This window comes from Gracilinanus agilis, chromosome 1 (assembly GCF_016433145.1).
Source record: "Gracilinanus agilis isolate LMUSP501 chromosome 1, AgileGrace, whole genome shotgun sequence".
Classification (NCBI taxonomy): Eukaryota; Metazoa; Chordata; class Mammalia; order Didelphimorphia; family Didelphidae; genus Gracilinanus; species Gracilinanus agilis.
In genome coordinates, this window is record NC_058130.1 from 261,973,420 (window position 1) to 261,990,329 (window position 16,910).

The window sequence follows — 16,910 nt, forward strand, 5'->3', positions numbered from 1 at the left end:
ATCATTGTATTACTGAGACTAGCTAAATTATTTGTTGTTGTTTATTATACAGTATTCCTGTTACTCTGTATAGTGTTCTCCTAGTTCTGTTTATTTCACTTCCAATTCATGTAAGGCTTTCCAAGTTTTTCTGAACTCCTGGTCATCATTTCTTACAGCACAACAGTATTCCATTACAATCATATACTATAACTTATGCAGCCATTGCTCAGTTGATGAGCATCCCTTTACTTTCCAATTCTTTGTCCCCACAAAAAGAACTGCTTTAAATATTTCTGTACCTATAGGTCCTTCCGCTTTTTGTTTTTTATCTCTTTACAACAGTGTTGCTAGGTCAAAGGGTATATACTGTTTTGTAGCCCTTTGGACATAGGTCCAAAATGCTCTCCAGAATGACTGAATCAGCTCCCAATTCCCCCAACACTGCATTAGTGTCTCAATTTTCCCACATCCTCTCCAAGTTTTGTCATTTTCCTTTTCTGTCATTATAGTCAATCTGAGAGATATAGAATTCTTTTAATTTTCATTACTCTAATTAACAGTGATTTAGAGCAATTTCTGCATAGCTATAAAGAGCTTTAATTTCTTTGTCTGAGAACTGCCAATGCATATCCTTTGACCATTTATCAATTGAGGAATGAATCTACGTATTTGAGAAATGAGGCCTTTATTAAAGATTTGTAAAAAAATTTGCATCTTATGTGAATTACTCTCCATCCTAGTTCCCCCTATTTAGTTTCTGACCATTAGTTCCCCCAATTTGCCCTCTTTTGTATCATCCCCATCCCACCTCTCTTATCCCCTTTCCCTCTTATTTTCCTGTAAGGTAAGACAGATTTCTATACCCAATTAATTCTCTTCCCTCATTGTGTTGCTTCCAAGGAGAGTAAAGTTCACATACTCCCTTCCCCATCTCTCCGACCTTCCCCTCCACTGTAAAAGCACTTTCATGCATCGTTTAAGTGTAATAATTTACTCCATTCTATTTTTACCCTCCCCTTTCTACCAATGCATCTCTCCTTCTTAACCTTTTTTAGATATCATCCTATTATATTCAATTCACACCCTTTCCCTCTTGCTATGTATACTTCTTTTAACTTCTTTTAACCCTAATAATGATAAATTTCTTCCCATATAGGTATATACACAGTTTAATCTTACTGAATGTCTTTTTTTTCTGTCCTGCTTTTTTATGCTTCTCTTGAGTCTTGATAAGGTTTAGCATAGAGGAAAAGTTTTACTTTAAATTGTTCAATCAAGATTTTTAGATTCACATTGCATAAGCTATATTGAATTTGTTTGAATTTTCTCTTTGCAGTTATGCTAGATTAGTATAAGATTTTTAGACAAATACGTTTTTCTGAATTAGCTTTAGAATGACAATATATTCTTTGTAAAAACTATTTTTGTAAAAGTTTTGCATTTTGCATGTTGCATTTTGGGAATTTTATTATTTTATTCTTTAGTGTTTGATATTTTGAATTATCTACTTTTTTTGCAAATGTTTGCATTTTGTTTTTGCTTTCTGTAAAACAGCTTATTGTAATTCTCTACATCCCTTTTTTCCCTATTATATATTCCTACAGTAAGTTAGTGAATAGGAGTAGGAAACATAAATAAGTTTAGAGTAGGACTGTTTTTTATTTTCAGTAAGTATAATAAGATAAGTTTACAATAAGGAGAATTTACATATGTACTAATGATGTCTTTGACAAATTTGCTCAAATGATAAGAGGGAGGAAATATAATAGGAAAAGGATAGAGATAGGTTAAGACTGAAGAGAAGTGGAAGGTTGTCTTTAAGGCACATACAAAGAACTCAAGGAAAGGATTTAGCAGGCAGAAGGCAGAGGAGGAACAATTTGGAAGTGACAACTGGTAGAGTCAGGGACTTCCTGGAGGAGGCTTTGGTCTCTTCCTCTCCCAAAGTGGAGAGGAAAGGTGGCTTGTTGGAGCTTAGCTACCTCAACCTGATGGTGGAGAAAGAGAAACCCCTAAATCATCTTTGCAGGTACTCTGACCATACCTGCTGTGCTTTTCAGAAGGGTTTTATCTAAAAAAAATCCTGTCAGATCAGCTTTGAGGTTTTACCTCAGGGGTCAGATCTCCTGGGGTGGACTTAGCCATTTGAGAGCAATCCTAATGGGTTTTGGAGACCGCATTTGAACTATATCAAACTAACTACTAAGGGTCATAGATATAGATAACTTAGTCAGCTTTTGGGGAACACCTAGATAGAAATAGGGAGCTGGTAATTTAGCCAGAAGACCCAAAGGCTCACTCTTGCCAGGGATGTAGAGGGTTTTTGGATGAATAGTTAGATCCCTTAGAGTTAGGGACCCCTTGTTCTGATTCTCAGTGTGTATCCCCTCTTATAATAAAGGAGTTACTGATTTTATAATCAGTGTCTCCAAGGTATTTGCACAGCTGGCCCAGTGAGAGAAAGTGATTCTGTTTCATTCTCACTAACTGGAAGTTAGAATACCTGGAGATCTCTGCTAGGTATTCAGGAGTATCCCTAAGTGGATCAACCACTAATCCCATCTGGCTCTCCTCCCCTTATATCTTTTTTTTATATTTGAGGGTCAAATTTTCTATTCAGTTCTGGTCTTTTCATCAGGGATGTCTGAAAGTTCTCTATTTTATTTTATGCCCATTTTTCCCTTGAAGGATTATGCTCAGTTTTGCTGGGTAAATGATTCTTGATTAAAGTCCTAGTTCCTTTGCACTATGGAATATAATATTCCAGGCCCTGAAATCCTTAAATGTAGAAGTTGCTAAATCTTGTTATCTTGACTATGGCTACATGGTATTTGAATTCTTTCTTTCTTTTTGACTGCATGTAATACTTTCTCCTTGACCTGGGAGTTCTGGAATTTGCCTATAATATTCCTTAGAGTGGTCAGTGGATTCTAGAATATCAGGGCTATTTTCCTTGATAATTTCTTGAAAATTATGCCTAAGATCTTTTTTTATCATGGCTTTTAAGTAATCCAATAATTCTTAGATTATTTGTCTTAGATTAGATTATATCTCCTGATATTTATTTTCTAAATCAGTTATTTTTCCCAAGAGATATTTCATATTTTCTTCTATTTTTTTCATTCTTTGATTCTTTGGACTTTGCTTAATTGCTTCTTACTCTCTTGTGAAGTCATTAGTTTCCGCTAGCCCATTTCCAATTTTTAAGACATGATTTTCTTGAGTGAACTTTTTGTTTATACTTTTCCATTAGGGCAATTCTACTTTTAAAAGAGTTTCTTTCTTCAGTAAATTTTGGTACCTCTTTTTTCAAATTGATCATTTCTGCCTTTTAAGAAGGTATTTTTTAATGCAGTTTTGCATATCTTTTCCCAGTTGGCTACTTATACTTTTTAAGGCATTCCTCTCTTCTTTGGATTTTTGTAGTTCTTTTTTATTATTTGGATTATTCTTTCTTTTTAAGTTATTGTTAGTATTTTAATATTTTGACAGTGCTTCCTTTACCAAGATGTTGACCCCTTTTTAATGATTTTCTTATATCATTCTTATTTCTTTCCCCAATTTTTCTTCCACTGCTCTCGTTCAATTTTTAAAATCATTTTTGAGCTCCTCCACTAATTTATTTTGGATCTTGAGAACAATTCCTATTTTTGAAGAATTTGAATATAGAAGTATTGGCTTTTTGTCTTTTTTCTGAGTTTGTGCTTTGGTCTTCTCTGTCACCAAAATAGCTCCCTATGTTAATTTTCTTTTTATTGTATGCCCATCTTCCTCCCTTTCTCTTTCCTTTAAACTTAAAAAATATTAAATTTCAGTTCTATAACTCTAATGAGGGGAGCACTGTTCTAAGCTTCATGTTCTTTGTGCAATCACCTTCAGAACTATCTCTGGGGAATCTATCTGCTTTCATGTCTCTCAAGGCGATGTGATATAAGGAGAAGTATGTTTAATACTCTTAGGGCCTTTGCTCTTTTCTGTAACCCCAAGCATTCGTTTGTCCCTTTCTCTTCTTCACTCTGAGACTGAGACCCAGGACTATGACCTGGATCTGCAATATGAGCAATGAGACAATAATCTTGTACCCAGAGGAAGAAATGGGACTCCTATAATTTCCTTTTGAGCAGTTATTCAACCTCCCTTACTATCTGTGACTGAGAGCTCTAGAAGCCTTTTGCTACTGATGCAGTCATACCACCCCCTACCACCACCACCAAACCGATTACTGTGGTGGGACCTGCCTTGGTGTGCTGCTTTGTGCTCCACTTCCACCATGGTGCAAGAGATCTTTCATGTCAGCCTTCTAAATTGCTTTGGGCTGAAAAATTATTTGATTCCATCTTTTTGTGAGTTATGATGCCCCAGAATTCTTTTTGAGGTGTTATATCAAAGTTTTGGGGAAAGGGTAACTTGGTAGAGATCAGGTGGGTCTATGTATCTTCTCTACCATCATGGTACCACTCTCACAAAAGTCATACGTCTCTTGAAAAAATATGACAAGTAATAAAATCTGAATACCATTATGCAAAAAAATGAATGAAGAAAACAAAGCCCCAATGAAATGGGGATGTGGGAGTGGTGTGGGATGCAGCCTATGTTGTAAACTCTAAAATATATTGTGGCTACATGTAACAATTCCAATGAGAAACAACAAATTCTGTCAATGATCAGGAGAAAGGCCTTCAAATATTTGGGAAAGGAAATTTGAATGGTACATATTCATCCAATACCCACTATAAACTACAGAAAGAAATAGAAGAGTATATTCCCCCCAAAAGCAAAAGAGCTGAAAGTGAACCCCTCTCCCCACAAAATAAGGGAAGCATTTGAAACATGTTCTTCCCCAAAAAAAGACATGAGAATGTGATTATTTAACCTGCAAACAACTCAGATATCAGAAAAATAAGAAAAGTAGATAGGACTAATACAGAAAAAATAACAAAATAAGTAACCTCAGTTCTAGAAACCATAAAAAAGAAAAAAGAGAGAAAGATTTTGGGCACTGAAAGAAAAAAGAAACAATAGAGAGAGTCCTTTAAGAAAACATATTCCAACAATTTTCTGCTTGCAAGAAACATACTCTATAAAGCAAAGACATACACAGAATAACAATTAGAAGCTGGAACAAAATTTAATGGGTATCAGATGAATCAAAAAAATAGGAGTTTAATTTATGCTATTAAGATATAGCACCAAAAAAAATGTCACAATACAGTGATAGGAAAATTACATTGTAAAGAAATGAATCATGGGCAATAAGCCAATAGAAATCTTAAATATATAGCCCCCAAATGCCATTACATATAAATTTAAAAAGAAAAAATAATGGAAAATATAGAATTGAACAAATTGTTGGAGAATCTAGAGCTAGAAGAATGATGGAGTCTTTTAAATAGGACTTCTGAGGAATTATAGGTATTTTTCTTTGCCATGTGTAAAAGAATGACATCCTAAATAATGAGTTGTTCAGAGAATAAATCATAAAAACAATAATTATATTAAAGAAAATAATGACAAAACAATATACAAAAATTTCTGAGATAATATTTAAGCAATCCTCAGGGAAGAAATTATATCCATTAAAGCATATATTGTTGTTGCTGTTGTTCATACTTGTTCTTTGAAGAAGACTAGTGACATTATGAGGTGACATCTTGACTTGCTCAAGCAAATTGAATTTAAGCAATGCAGAGTTGCACAAAGTCCTCAGCCTCACTTTCTCTTCCATAATAGTGGAAATCCATTGGCAAAACAAAAATCAGTGGTGATGGCCCACTAAATGAAATATTCATAAATGTAAATAAAATGAATGCAAATAAAATATATAGGATTCACTATCAAAGCACATAAAATACTTTCATAGATTCAATCACTAAATATTCTTCAAAGGAATAACTTGTACATATAGAAGAATAGTATTTGTGGCTGAGTCATGCCAATATATTAAAATTTATAAAAGAACCAATTTTAATTTATAGTTTTGTTATAGCAATCAAACTATCAAAGAAATCCTTCTATAGAACTTCATAAAATAACAACATTCATTTATAGAAACAAAAGATATAGAATATTTAAGGAAATATGGGGAGATAAAATTGAAAGGGTAATACATTTTCAAACTTCAAAATATGTTATAAAGTAGCAACATTCAATAGTATTTGGTATTAGTTAAAAGAGAAGTAGATCAATAGAACAGACTAAAGATAAGGGAATCAGAAATAATGAAAAGTAATGCTATCTTCAATAAACTTGAAAACATAAATTACTTGGGAAAAAAATTCCCTAATTGTTAAAAGCCATAAGAAAAACTGGAAAGAAATCTGACAAAACTTAAGCTTAGACCACCATTTTAGCACAATAGACAGACCATCCGTTTTTGTGATAAATTTAAAATGGATATGTGACTTAAGCATATCATAAAAAAGATCATATACCTTTCATAGCTAAGGGTAAGAAATGTATACTTAATCAAACAAGGCACAGAGGTCATTTCAAAAGATAAAATTGATCATTTTATTACATGAAACTTAAAAAACTTTTGAGCAAATACAAATAATTCATCTAGAATAAGAAACAAAGCAGTCAATGAGGGGGGAAATCCCATTTTTTCATCAAATTTCTTCCATAAAGCTTTGTTATCCAAGATTTTATGCACATACATCCTTATACATGTATATGAGAGATAAGATGGCAGCTGGTATTAATACAGGGAGTAGAGTGCTGGGCCTAGAGTCAGGAAGCGTCATCTAATCTAGGTCCAGACACTTACAAGCTTGTAACTCTGGGCAAGTCACATAACCTTGTTTGCTTTAATTTCTTTATCTGTAAAATGAGCTGGAGAAGGAAATGACAAAACCACTCCCATACCCTTGTCAAGTAATTCCCAGCAGAGGCCCCATCGAGTTAGACATGATGGAAAACAACTCAGCAAAAGTGAGACAAAGAGAAATAGAGGAGGGAAGCAAAGAAGGAGGGAGAGAAAAAGCCATTCCCTAAAAGAAAAGAGTTCAAAGTATATAAACAAGCAAATAAAAGAAATGTGAATCAAAATATCCCTGAAGTTTAACCTCATGCCTAGCAAATTGGCAGACATGACAAAAATGGAGAATAGTCAGTATTGGAGGAATTGTGGGACTATAGACATTTTATATATTGTTGGTAGAGAGGTAATTTTGGAAAAAATAATTTTAGAAAGCAATTTAGAATTAGGCAAATAAAGTCACTAAAATGTCCATCTCTTTTTGAGCCAGAGATTCCACTTGTAGACATATTGTTTAAGGAAGTCATTGATAACTAGAAAATTCTCACCTACCTCAAAATATTTCAGCAACATTTTTTGTAGCAAAGAAATAGGAACAATGTAATTTTCCATAATTAAATAAATGGTGGTACATGAATGTAATGGAAAATTAGTCCTCCTTAAGATGATGAATATGGTAAACACAGAGAAGCATGGACATTCATGAACTCATAAAGAGTGAAGTAAGAAAAGCCAAAAGAACCATATACACAATAATTACAATAATGTCAATAGAAATAACATCCACCATAACACTGAAAGTGTGTGTTGCAAAATTACAAAGAATAGCATGTTCTTTTAACTAGACCTGGTCTATGAAAATATTGCTCCTGTAAACAGTGATTGTTCAAATCATTAATAATCTAAGTATTAAAAAATCAAATGTATTAAAATCTATTAGAAAACTTTTCATTTCCAGATGGCCCCAAAGAAGACAGATAGGAAAATACACTGGCCCAGTACTTTGCAGACTTGTGAGTGAGGACTGTGGATGTGGAGCACTGCAAATATTTATTTTAATGTCTTGATTGTTTTGCCAATTTTTTTCCTTTTTTATTATTTTTTAAAATAGTCATTGTTATGAATCTCTGATAGGGAAGAGGAGTAGGGATAAAATGGGAAATTTAGAGTGATGTAAAACAAAAGATATCATTTAAAATATGCTTGAAAAATATTTGTGAAAAAAATCGTTGTCATCTTTGGATTGAATAATTAATTGAATAATTAAGTCAGAAGGCAGATTGCAGAGAATCAGGTTGAGGATGAAATAAAGGTATCTAAAATAGATAACTTTCTCAAAGTGTTTATTTGAGAAAGGGAAACAAGATATGTGATGATAGCTGCTAGGGATAGGGAGATTGAATGAGTTTTTTAAGTATGGGAGAGAAATAAATAGGTGAATTTCTAAACATAAGGGAAGGATACTGTAGATAAGGAAACACTGAAATTTAGAAAAAGAATTGGGATAGTGGTGACTAAGCACAATCTGTTGGAAAAATGAGAGGGGATTGGATAAAGGAGATATATATCTATAGACATAGATATATATCTCAAATGGTAGACCTTTGCAAACAGGGCCCATTTTCAACTGAGACAAAAGGGAAGGAGGAAATAGTAGAAGAAAATGTCTATGTGGTATGAATTGAAGAGATATGGAACAGAGGAATTGATCAATGAGATACCATTGCTAGGAACATGTGCAAGGGACCCACATGCATGAATATGCCAAATAGAGGACCATCTCTCTCCAGTTCTGAAGACTGCCAGATATTCTCAATCCCCTATATTCTTATTGTTTGGTAAAGAGCATCAAGAATTTCTGAATCCCACCTTCCAGGATTGAGAAGGGAGAATTATCTGGAGAATATCAAATTCCTGCAGAATTTGATAACTCATATAGTCAGTCATTTTTCAATCATGTCCAACTCTTCTTTACCCCACTTTGGGTTTTTTTTTTTTGGCAAAGATAATAGAGTCACTTTCCCTTTCCTTCTCCAGTTCATTTTAAAGATGGGGAAATTTAGGCTTAAGTGACTCACCCAGCGTCACACAGCAAGTAAGTGTCAGAGGCCAGATATAAGCTAATGAAGATGAGTGTTTATAATTCCAAATCTAGTGCTCTATACACTGCAACACCTAGCCATTCCATGGAAGGAGGAAATTATTGAATAGTTTGGAGATTTAGAGAAGAAAATTAAACAATCAGACCTACAGCTGCAAAGGGAAGAACTTAAGATGAATATGGGAGAGAAAAAGACCTAGGTTGTACTATTATATATGTCTGGGGGTTTGTTTAATTTTTTGAGAGTGTTCTGTAACCAATATCTATCATTATCATGAATGCTTTCTTGAGAACCAAGAACTATTTCATAAATATCTGCATAAAAATAAGACATGAAAATAAAACAAGAACTATTATAGAAATCTAGAGCCATATTCTGGGGCTTCTAGGGGAAATCTTGGATCTAAGGAAAATGAGCCAGAGAAATATGATTTAGAGGGGTGCCCACAAGATGGAATTTATAGTCTAGAATCTAAGGTTGTGGACTTCAATCTGTAATACTCTCCTATTAAGAGTCTCTGTGAGCAGTAGAGAGTATACGTGATCATTGTAACCAGATTTCATGATCAGTTTTTACATCTGCTTAGATTGCTATGGATTAAGAATCAATAGTTTTGTAATGATATTAGAAAAAGCTTTCTGATATTTCAATAACAAACATTAAATTCTTACATGTTTCAATACATATTTAACCTTTTTCAACAATACTCTTTTAATTTCTCTCATGAAGGTACACAAATTACACTAATTGAATTTACTACTCTGCATCATATATCTGCCTGATCCAGTGAATGCCAAAATGATTTAGAGCCCACAAAAAAAATGGAAGAAGAGAATAAGAAATCTCATGAAAGGAAATTTAACAAATCACAATGTGGCATTTAAGTAGATCTTAGTTTGATATTTTTATCTAAACCATAATCCTCTGATCTAACTAGGAAAGTCTATAGGAAATTCAAAATTAATAGAAATAATAATATTCATTCTCTACTTTTGGAAATTTTTAGATCAAATAAAATTCCCTTTATGTTATACTTCATCATCAGTATGATAATTAAATATTTTCTAACCCATTACAATAGAATTGAAGCTACCAGTGATAAGCATTTATTGTATTAACTAAATCTCTTCAATATGCAAAAAACACTCCACTTCCTAGGTAAGCAACTTATAGCTCTCAATGAAAATAAATAACTCCCACTTTTCATTAAGGGAAGAAATTACTCATCTTTAGCCAAGGCATAATGATGTTTCAATTTCTCTAACTTAAAAGTTCTCCCATAAATACTTTGTTTTAATGCTGACACAAGGATCTTTTTTCCCTTTATATCTAGTTGCAACTCTTAAATATTTATATATATATATATATCACACAACAAATATGATAAGTAAATGCATTCATAAAACATACAGTAAAAATTGAAATATTATGTTTCTTTCATAATCAAGGCTAGTAACAGCACCAGCTGAAGGTTTTGATTTGTTTTAGCAAATCCAAGTCAATGAGTTACATTTCTTTCTGTGTTCATCTATTCATGAGTTCCTTCGTGACTTTATAAAAAATAATACACAAATCTTAATATTGCAAACAGATGCTGTCAACCTAGGGGCTAGCCTTCAAATAATACTAATAACCGTGAGTTTATTCAGGAATCTCATTAATGTTTTATAAACATTAATTATGAAGTCTCAAAATATCTTTGGGAAGAAGAAGAAAGTTAATATGCTGATTTTATGGAGGCACAGAAGGGCCAACCAAGGTCAGCCTCTGTTTGGGAGTTGAGGAGGCAGAGACTGCAGAAAAAGGACTGACTCCTTTATCCTCTCAGCTCTCTCTGTAGATGGGCTTTATCTGAGGAAGAAATCACTTAGCATGTCAACGAGAATATCAGAGTTGTAGATTTTCAGATTTATCACAGACTATAGTCTAACTCATACCATGAAAAGAATCCCCACTGCACCATATACACAAATGGTTGCACAGCTTTTATTTGAAAGCCTCCAGCAAATCAGGCATGTGGCACATGTCTATTAACTATGCTTCTTGGGGAGGCTAAAGCTAATGGATTGCTTGAGCTCCAAGTTCAAAGCTGAATCAGGGCTAAAACTGTTTGTGGTTCTGAATTGTCTGTCAACTATATACTAAGCCTCCAAGAATGAAAACTCACTGGTGTAATGGGAAAAAGATAGAGATAGGATAAGATTAAAGAGAAGTTGAAGACTGTCTTTAAGGCACATATTAGGAACTCAAGGAAAAGGATTTTAGCAGGCAGATGGCAGAGGAGGAACAGTTTGGAAGTAACAACTGCTAGAGTGACTTGACTTCCCGTGGGAGGGTAAGGGCTTCCTTTCCAGGAATGGTGGAAGAAAATTGGATCTCATCTACTCACCTGACTGTAGAGAAGGAGTATAACCCTAATTCATCTTTGGATGTATTCTATTTAACTGGGAAAGATCTAGAAAAGCCTCTGACCATATCTGCTGTGCTTTTCAGAAGGTTTTATCTTAAAAATCCTGTCAGATTGGCTTTGAGGTTTTTCCTCAAGGGTCAGACCCCCTGGAGTAATTTAGCCATTGGAGTTCATTCATAATGGTTTTTGGAGACAGCTTTTGGGAAATAAATCTAACCAATTACTGAGGGTCTTAGATAGGCAGCTTAGTCATTTTGGGGGACACCTAGATAGAAACAGGGAGCTAAGTTAGCCAGAAGACCAGAAGGCTCCCTCTTGAGAGGTACGTAGAGGATTGTGGGAAATTAGCTAGATCCCTTAGAGTTACAAAACCCTCGTTCTGATCCTCAGTTTGTATTCCCTCTAAAAATAAAAGAGATACTGGTTTTTATAACAATTATCTCTAAGGTGTTTACACAATTGGCCCAGTGAGAAAAAGTGATTCAGTTTCACTCTCACTAACTAGAGGTTAGAATACCCAACTGGGTATTCAGGGGATCCCTGAGTGGATCACCACTATCCACATCTGAGGGTCTCTCCCCATATTCTTTTTTTTTTACTGGGCTACCTAAGCAAGAGCAAATTGGCCCAGGTTTTGGGATAGGGGAAGGTAAAAGAAAGGAAAGGGAACCAAACTCCTCCCAAGGCATCCCATTGAGCTTTTCAATAACTCTAATTATGTTGAATTGTTTCCTGATATAGTCTATTATTGATTCCTCTATAATTTCCTTCCATTGATCCTGGTTCTGAATTTATGGGCAAATGGCTTCCATTTTTTTTAATCACACATGCCTAGCAGTTTAAAAAACTGAACATCTGTCCCATTCATGCATATTTACCCACTTAAAATTATATATGTACATATATTTCATTAATAATAATGTTACAAAATGTCAAAATAAACATTTTGGAACAAGAGATAAACTTGAAGTCATATTTAATCTAGAGTCAAGAAGTAGGCACTAAGCTTTATTGGACAGGAGAATGACATGGTCATTACACTTTGGGAAAATCACTTTGGTAGAAGATTGATATGTCACCTATTTCACTTGGCATTAGAATACTTGACTTTTAGTCTCAAATCAATTATGTAGTGCCTGTGTGATTTTAGATAGTCCATTTAACCATATTTGACCTCAGTCTTTTCATCTGTAAAATAAGGAGTTGGATTCCTGGATCTCTAAGGTCCCTTTCAGCTCCTATCCTTAAAAATTAATGAAGAGGAGTAGGAAGGTAGGAGAGAACGTGGATCAAAAAATGTCAGAAAACAATTATTGAAAATTGTATCTACATGTAATCTGGGAAAATATTTTAAAAGAACAAATGAATAGATATATTTTAAGTGGTTATAAATAGGCATAACATGAAAGGGACATTATTAGTACACCAAGGTTGCACGGATATTATTCATATGAATATTTATTTACATGACCTCTATAATTCACTTATTGCAGTTGCCAAAAGGAGTAAAGCTCCCTAAAACTTCCCAGAGTCAGAAAGGTTAAATATCAAAAACAATTCAGTATGGAATAATCTCAGATCTCAATGAAGTGCAGAATAGTAAAGATAGATGAAAACTTCAAGATTATATAGTCGAGTCCAAAGTCATCAAGTTACAAGAAAACTGAGACCCAGAAAGAAGAGGTTTGTTTTACTTTTGATTTTTTTAAGCAAAATGAAAGCCATTCAACCATCTAGAATCACTATCAGGTTTTTTTGTGCCTCAACTAAATTGGAATTGGCTTTAACATTCAACCTGCATATTCACACTTATTAGAGCATAATGAGCAACATGGTAATCAGATCATTCTAAAGCTCCAACCAGGCATATTAAAAGACAGTATGATAACTCAGAAAAACAGCATTCTCAGCTAAAATGCAGTAACCTCCTGTGGGCCCTACCTTTGAGCCCTATTGGGTAAACAGGCTGCAATAAATATAATTACAAAAAGCACACTTACTTTTCCAAAGCACTTTGTTCTAATCTTTGGGCTTCCTTCTTCTGCCTTTCTTGATGCTTCCTGACACGTGTTTCCCATAATCCTCTTATGACAGAAATGTCAAATACGATCACTTTATGCCCCATGTTGATAATATGAAGTTCCTCTGGAAAAAAATTTAAGTTAGCTTTTATAAAAATAAAATGGAAACAGTAATTTAATTTTAAAAACTGTAATAATAATTTAAGGTTAATTGCTTACAGTAATACACACAGAATCTGAAATTTTATCAACCTAAAGAATTTCTGGTGTGGGACCATCCACTACCAATACAAATGGAGTTTAGCTATAGCTTACTAGATAAGTTCTATTAAATTGCATAAGACACATAGTAAATGTGATTTGCTCGGAACCATATAGCTGATATGTAATAATCAGAAACTGTAGTCGTTTCCAGGTTCTCCTGTTTTTCTGACCACCTTTGACCCCAGATGCCCCTATTTATAATTATAAATTTTACTAATTTTTACTATAATTTACTAATAATGATCCTCCAGTATGAAAGTAGTAATCCAAAAAGAAAGAATTCATAATTTTATAGGTGAGAATTATTAATATATGGATTGTTACATAATTTCAGAGGCCGATAAAATCTCAATTAACCAAAAATACTTAAGAAATGAAATTTTCTAATTATTTAAAATTTTTGGTTAACTGGAGCTAAAATAGGGGCAGGGGAAGGAAAGCCTTGTTAAAAATCTTTCTAAAACACATTTACTTTCCTTCCTCAGTAAAATAATATTGTGAATATAAAATAATCCTTTATTAGTTATGCATTATCTTCTCTTTCTTAAAATTTGTTTTATCTCCTAACATCCTTATCTCTGTTTTATTATGGATACTGCCATTCTTTCAGTTACCTAGATTTGAAACCTTGGTGCCATCTTTACTCTTTTTTCCCCCCTTTTTTTATTTTTTAGAAAAATTTTCCATGGTTACATGATTCATGTTCTTACTTTCCCCTTCACCCCCTACAAACCCCCCTCCATAGCCAATGTGCATTTCCGCTGGTTTTAAGGTGTGTAGTCTATCAAGACCTATTTACATATTATTGATAGTTGCATTAGTGTGGTCATTTTGAGTCTATATCCCCAATCATGTCTGCATCAACCCATGTGTTCAAGCAGTTGTTTTTCTTCTGTAGTTTTTCCTCTCAATGTGGGTAGCATTCTTATTCCATAAATCTCTCAGAATTTTCCTGGGTCCCAATTTTGCCACATCCCCTCCAACATTCATTACTCTCCCCTGCTATCATTTTAGTCAATCTTCTAGGTGTGAGGTGGTACCTCAGAGTTGTTTTGATTTGCATTTCTTTAATTATTAGAGATTTAGAACACTTTCTCATGTGCTTATTGATACTTTTGATTTCTTTACCTGAAAATTGCCTATTCATGTCCCTTGCCCATTTATTAATTGGGGAATGGCTTGATTTTTTATACAATTGATTTATCTCCTTGTATATTTGAGTAATTAGACCTCTGTCAGAATTTTTTGTTATAAAGATTTTTTCCCAGTTTGTTGTTTCCCTTCTGATTTTCGGTGCATTGTTTTTCTTTGTACAAAAACTTTTTGATTTAATATAATCAAAATTATTTATTTTACATTTTATAATTTTCTCTAACTCTTGTTTGGTTTTAAAATCTTTCCTTTCCCAGAGATCTGACAAGTATACTATTCTGTGTTCACCTAATTTACTTGATCCAACCATTCTGGATGGCAATTTGGAACTATGCCCAAAAAGTGATAAAAGAATGCCTGCCCTTTGATCCAGCCATACCACTGCTGGGATTGTGCCCTTCAGTTGGGGAACGGCTGAACAAATTGTAGTATATGTTGGTGATGGAGTACTATTGTGCTTAGCAATTCCTTAATCTCTGCCCTCCCTAATTTGTTAATATATGCACTCAGTGATATAAATTTTCCCCTTAGAACTGCTTTGGCTGCAACCCATAGGTTTACGTAAGGTGAGAGTTCAGGGGCCACTGGAGACTCTGTACAGCACATGGGGGAGGCATCCTGGGATTCCCCTTCTATACCCTCAGACCTGACATTTCAAGAATTCAAGACTTTTTCTTGGCATACCTCTTTAGCTGTCCAGCAGTAGGGTTCCCCCTACTCTGTCCCGTTGTTAGATTTGGTCCACTTTCTTCTCAAAGTGCATTGTTTTCTATCTTGGTGTGTAAGGGTGAAGAGGTTTTAAGATTTGCTCTGTCTAAGCTGCCATCTTCCCAGAATTCCCCCCATCCTTACTCTTCTTGATCCTCTAATATTAATATATTTCATTAAGTACCCTTGATCCTGTCAGTACTACTTCTGTAATGCTTCTTACATCTATTCCCTCTTTACTGTTCCTAGTATCATTACCCTAACTGTAGCTTTCATTAACTCTTAGCTGGATCTTCAAAATGTTTCTAACTGATATCCCTTTGTACAATCTATGGTTCTTATGAACTTCCATTGAAATTCCATTGAGCTATGATATGTTTAGAAACTTGAAAGGGATCTCAGTGGCAGTCTAGCTCAATCCCCTTATTACATAGCCAAGTAAACCAAGACCCAGAGATATTTAGTGACTTGCTGAAGGTTACACACAATCAGTAAATGGTACATGAAGGATGTAGATCTGGGTCTTCCAATTCCAGAGCAAATCATCTTTCTCCACTATCCCAAACTACTTCTCTAATCTCACTGATTGGGTTATTCTGGGCTTGTTCTAACTCAGGCCTGATTCTTGGTAGCTTAGGTTCAATAATGGAATAAAGAGTCATTCATAAGTCATTCAATAGTTAGCAAAAAGAGATTTACTTAAGCCAAAGCAGATTATTCAATAGTAATAGCACTAAGAATACATTTAGTTGTTTCATCTGAGTGAAACACCTTTGCCTAAATTGTCTAAATCATGATCCGCTAGCCAACCATGAAAGTGCACTTGGAGCTCCTGATGACCACTTATATTTGAGCATGTAGGAATAATGTCAACTCTCTGAGCTTTTAGTCCCCTGAGCCTTGAAGATGTACTTATCTTCACGAGGTCAGTCTTCATGGGTATGCCTCAGGGTTGTGACCCGGGCCTTCTTCTCTTCTCCCTCTATATTATTTCTCTTGGCAATCTCAACAGCTCCTAAAGTTTTAATTATCATCTCTGTGCTAATGATTCTCAGATCTACTTGTCCAAACCTAACCTCTCTTCCAAACTCTAGACTTGAATCTACAACTATCTATCAGATATCTTTAACTGTATATTTTATGTACGTTTTAAATCTGACATTCAAAATTGCACTAATTATCTTTGCCTAGGTCTCTTCCTTTACCAACTCCCCTATTATTGTCAAAGACACCTTCCCAAAAACCTACACTCCCAATCTAGGTGTCATACTTAACATTTCACTCTCTCTCATCAGCCATATCTAATCTGTTGCTAAAATCTGTAGATTTTACCTTTATAAACATTTCTTGTATTCATTCTCTTCTTTCCTCTGACACAACCATTACCCTAGTTCATGCTTTCATCCCCTCACATTAGTACTATTGCAACAGCCTTCTGATTGATCTCCATATTTTATGCCTCATTCTGTTCCAGTCTGTCCTCTTCTTAGTTGTTAAATATATTATTAGAGCAC

The 16,910-nt window shown here is 34.2% G+C and overlaps 1 protein-coding gene across 1 annotated transcript in view; it reads right to left on the reverse strand.

Moving 5' to 3' along the window:
* Positions 1 to 16,910, reverse strand: part of LRRC2 (leucine rich repeat containing 2) — a 206,874-nt gene that overhangs the window by 161,716 nt on the left and 28,248 nt on the right. The window contains exon 2 of the mRNA XM_044661335.1: positions 13,252 to 13,396. Coding sequence (XP_044517270.1) covers positions 13,252 to 13,376 — 125 coding nt within the window. The 5' untranslated portion in view covers positions 13,377 to 13,396. The remainder of the gene's footprint in view (positions 1 to 13,251; positions 13,397 to 16,910) is intronic.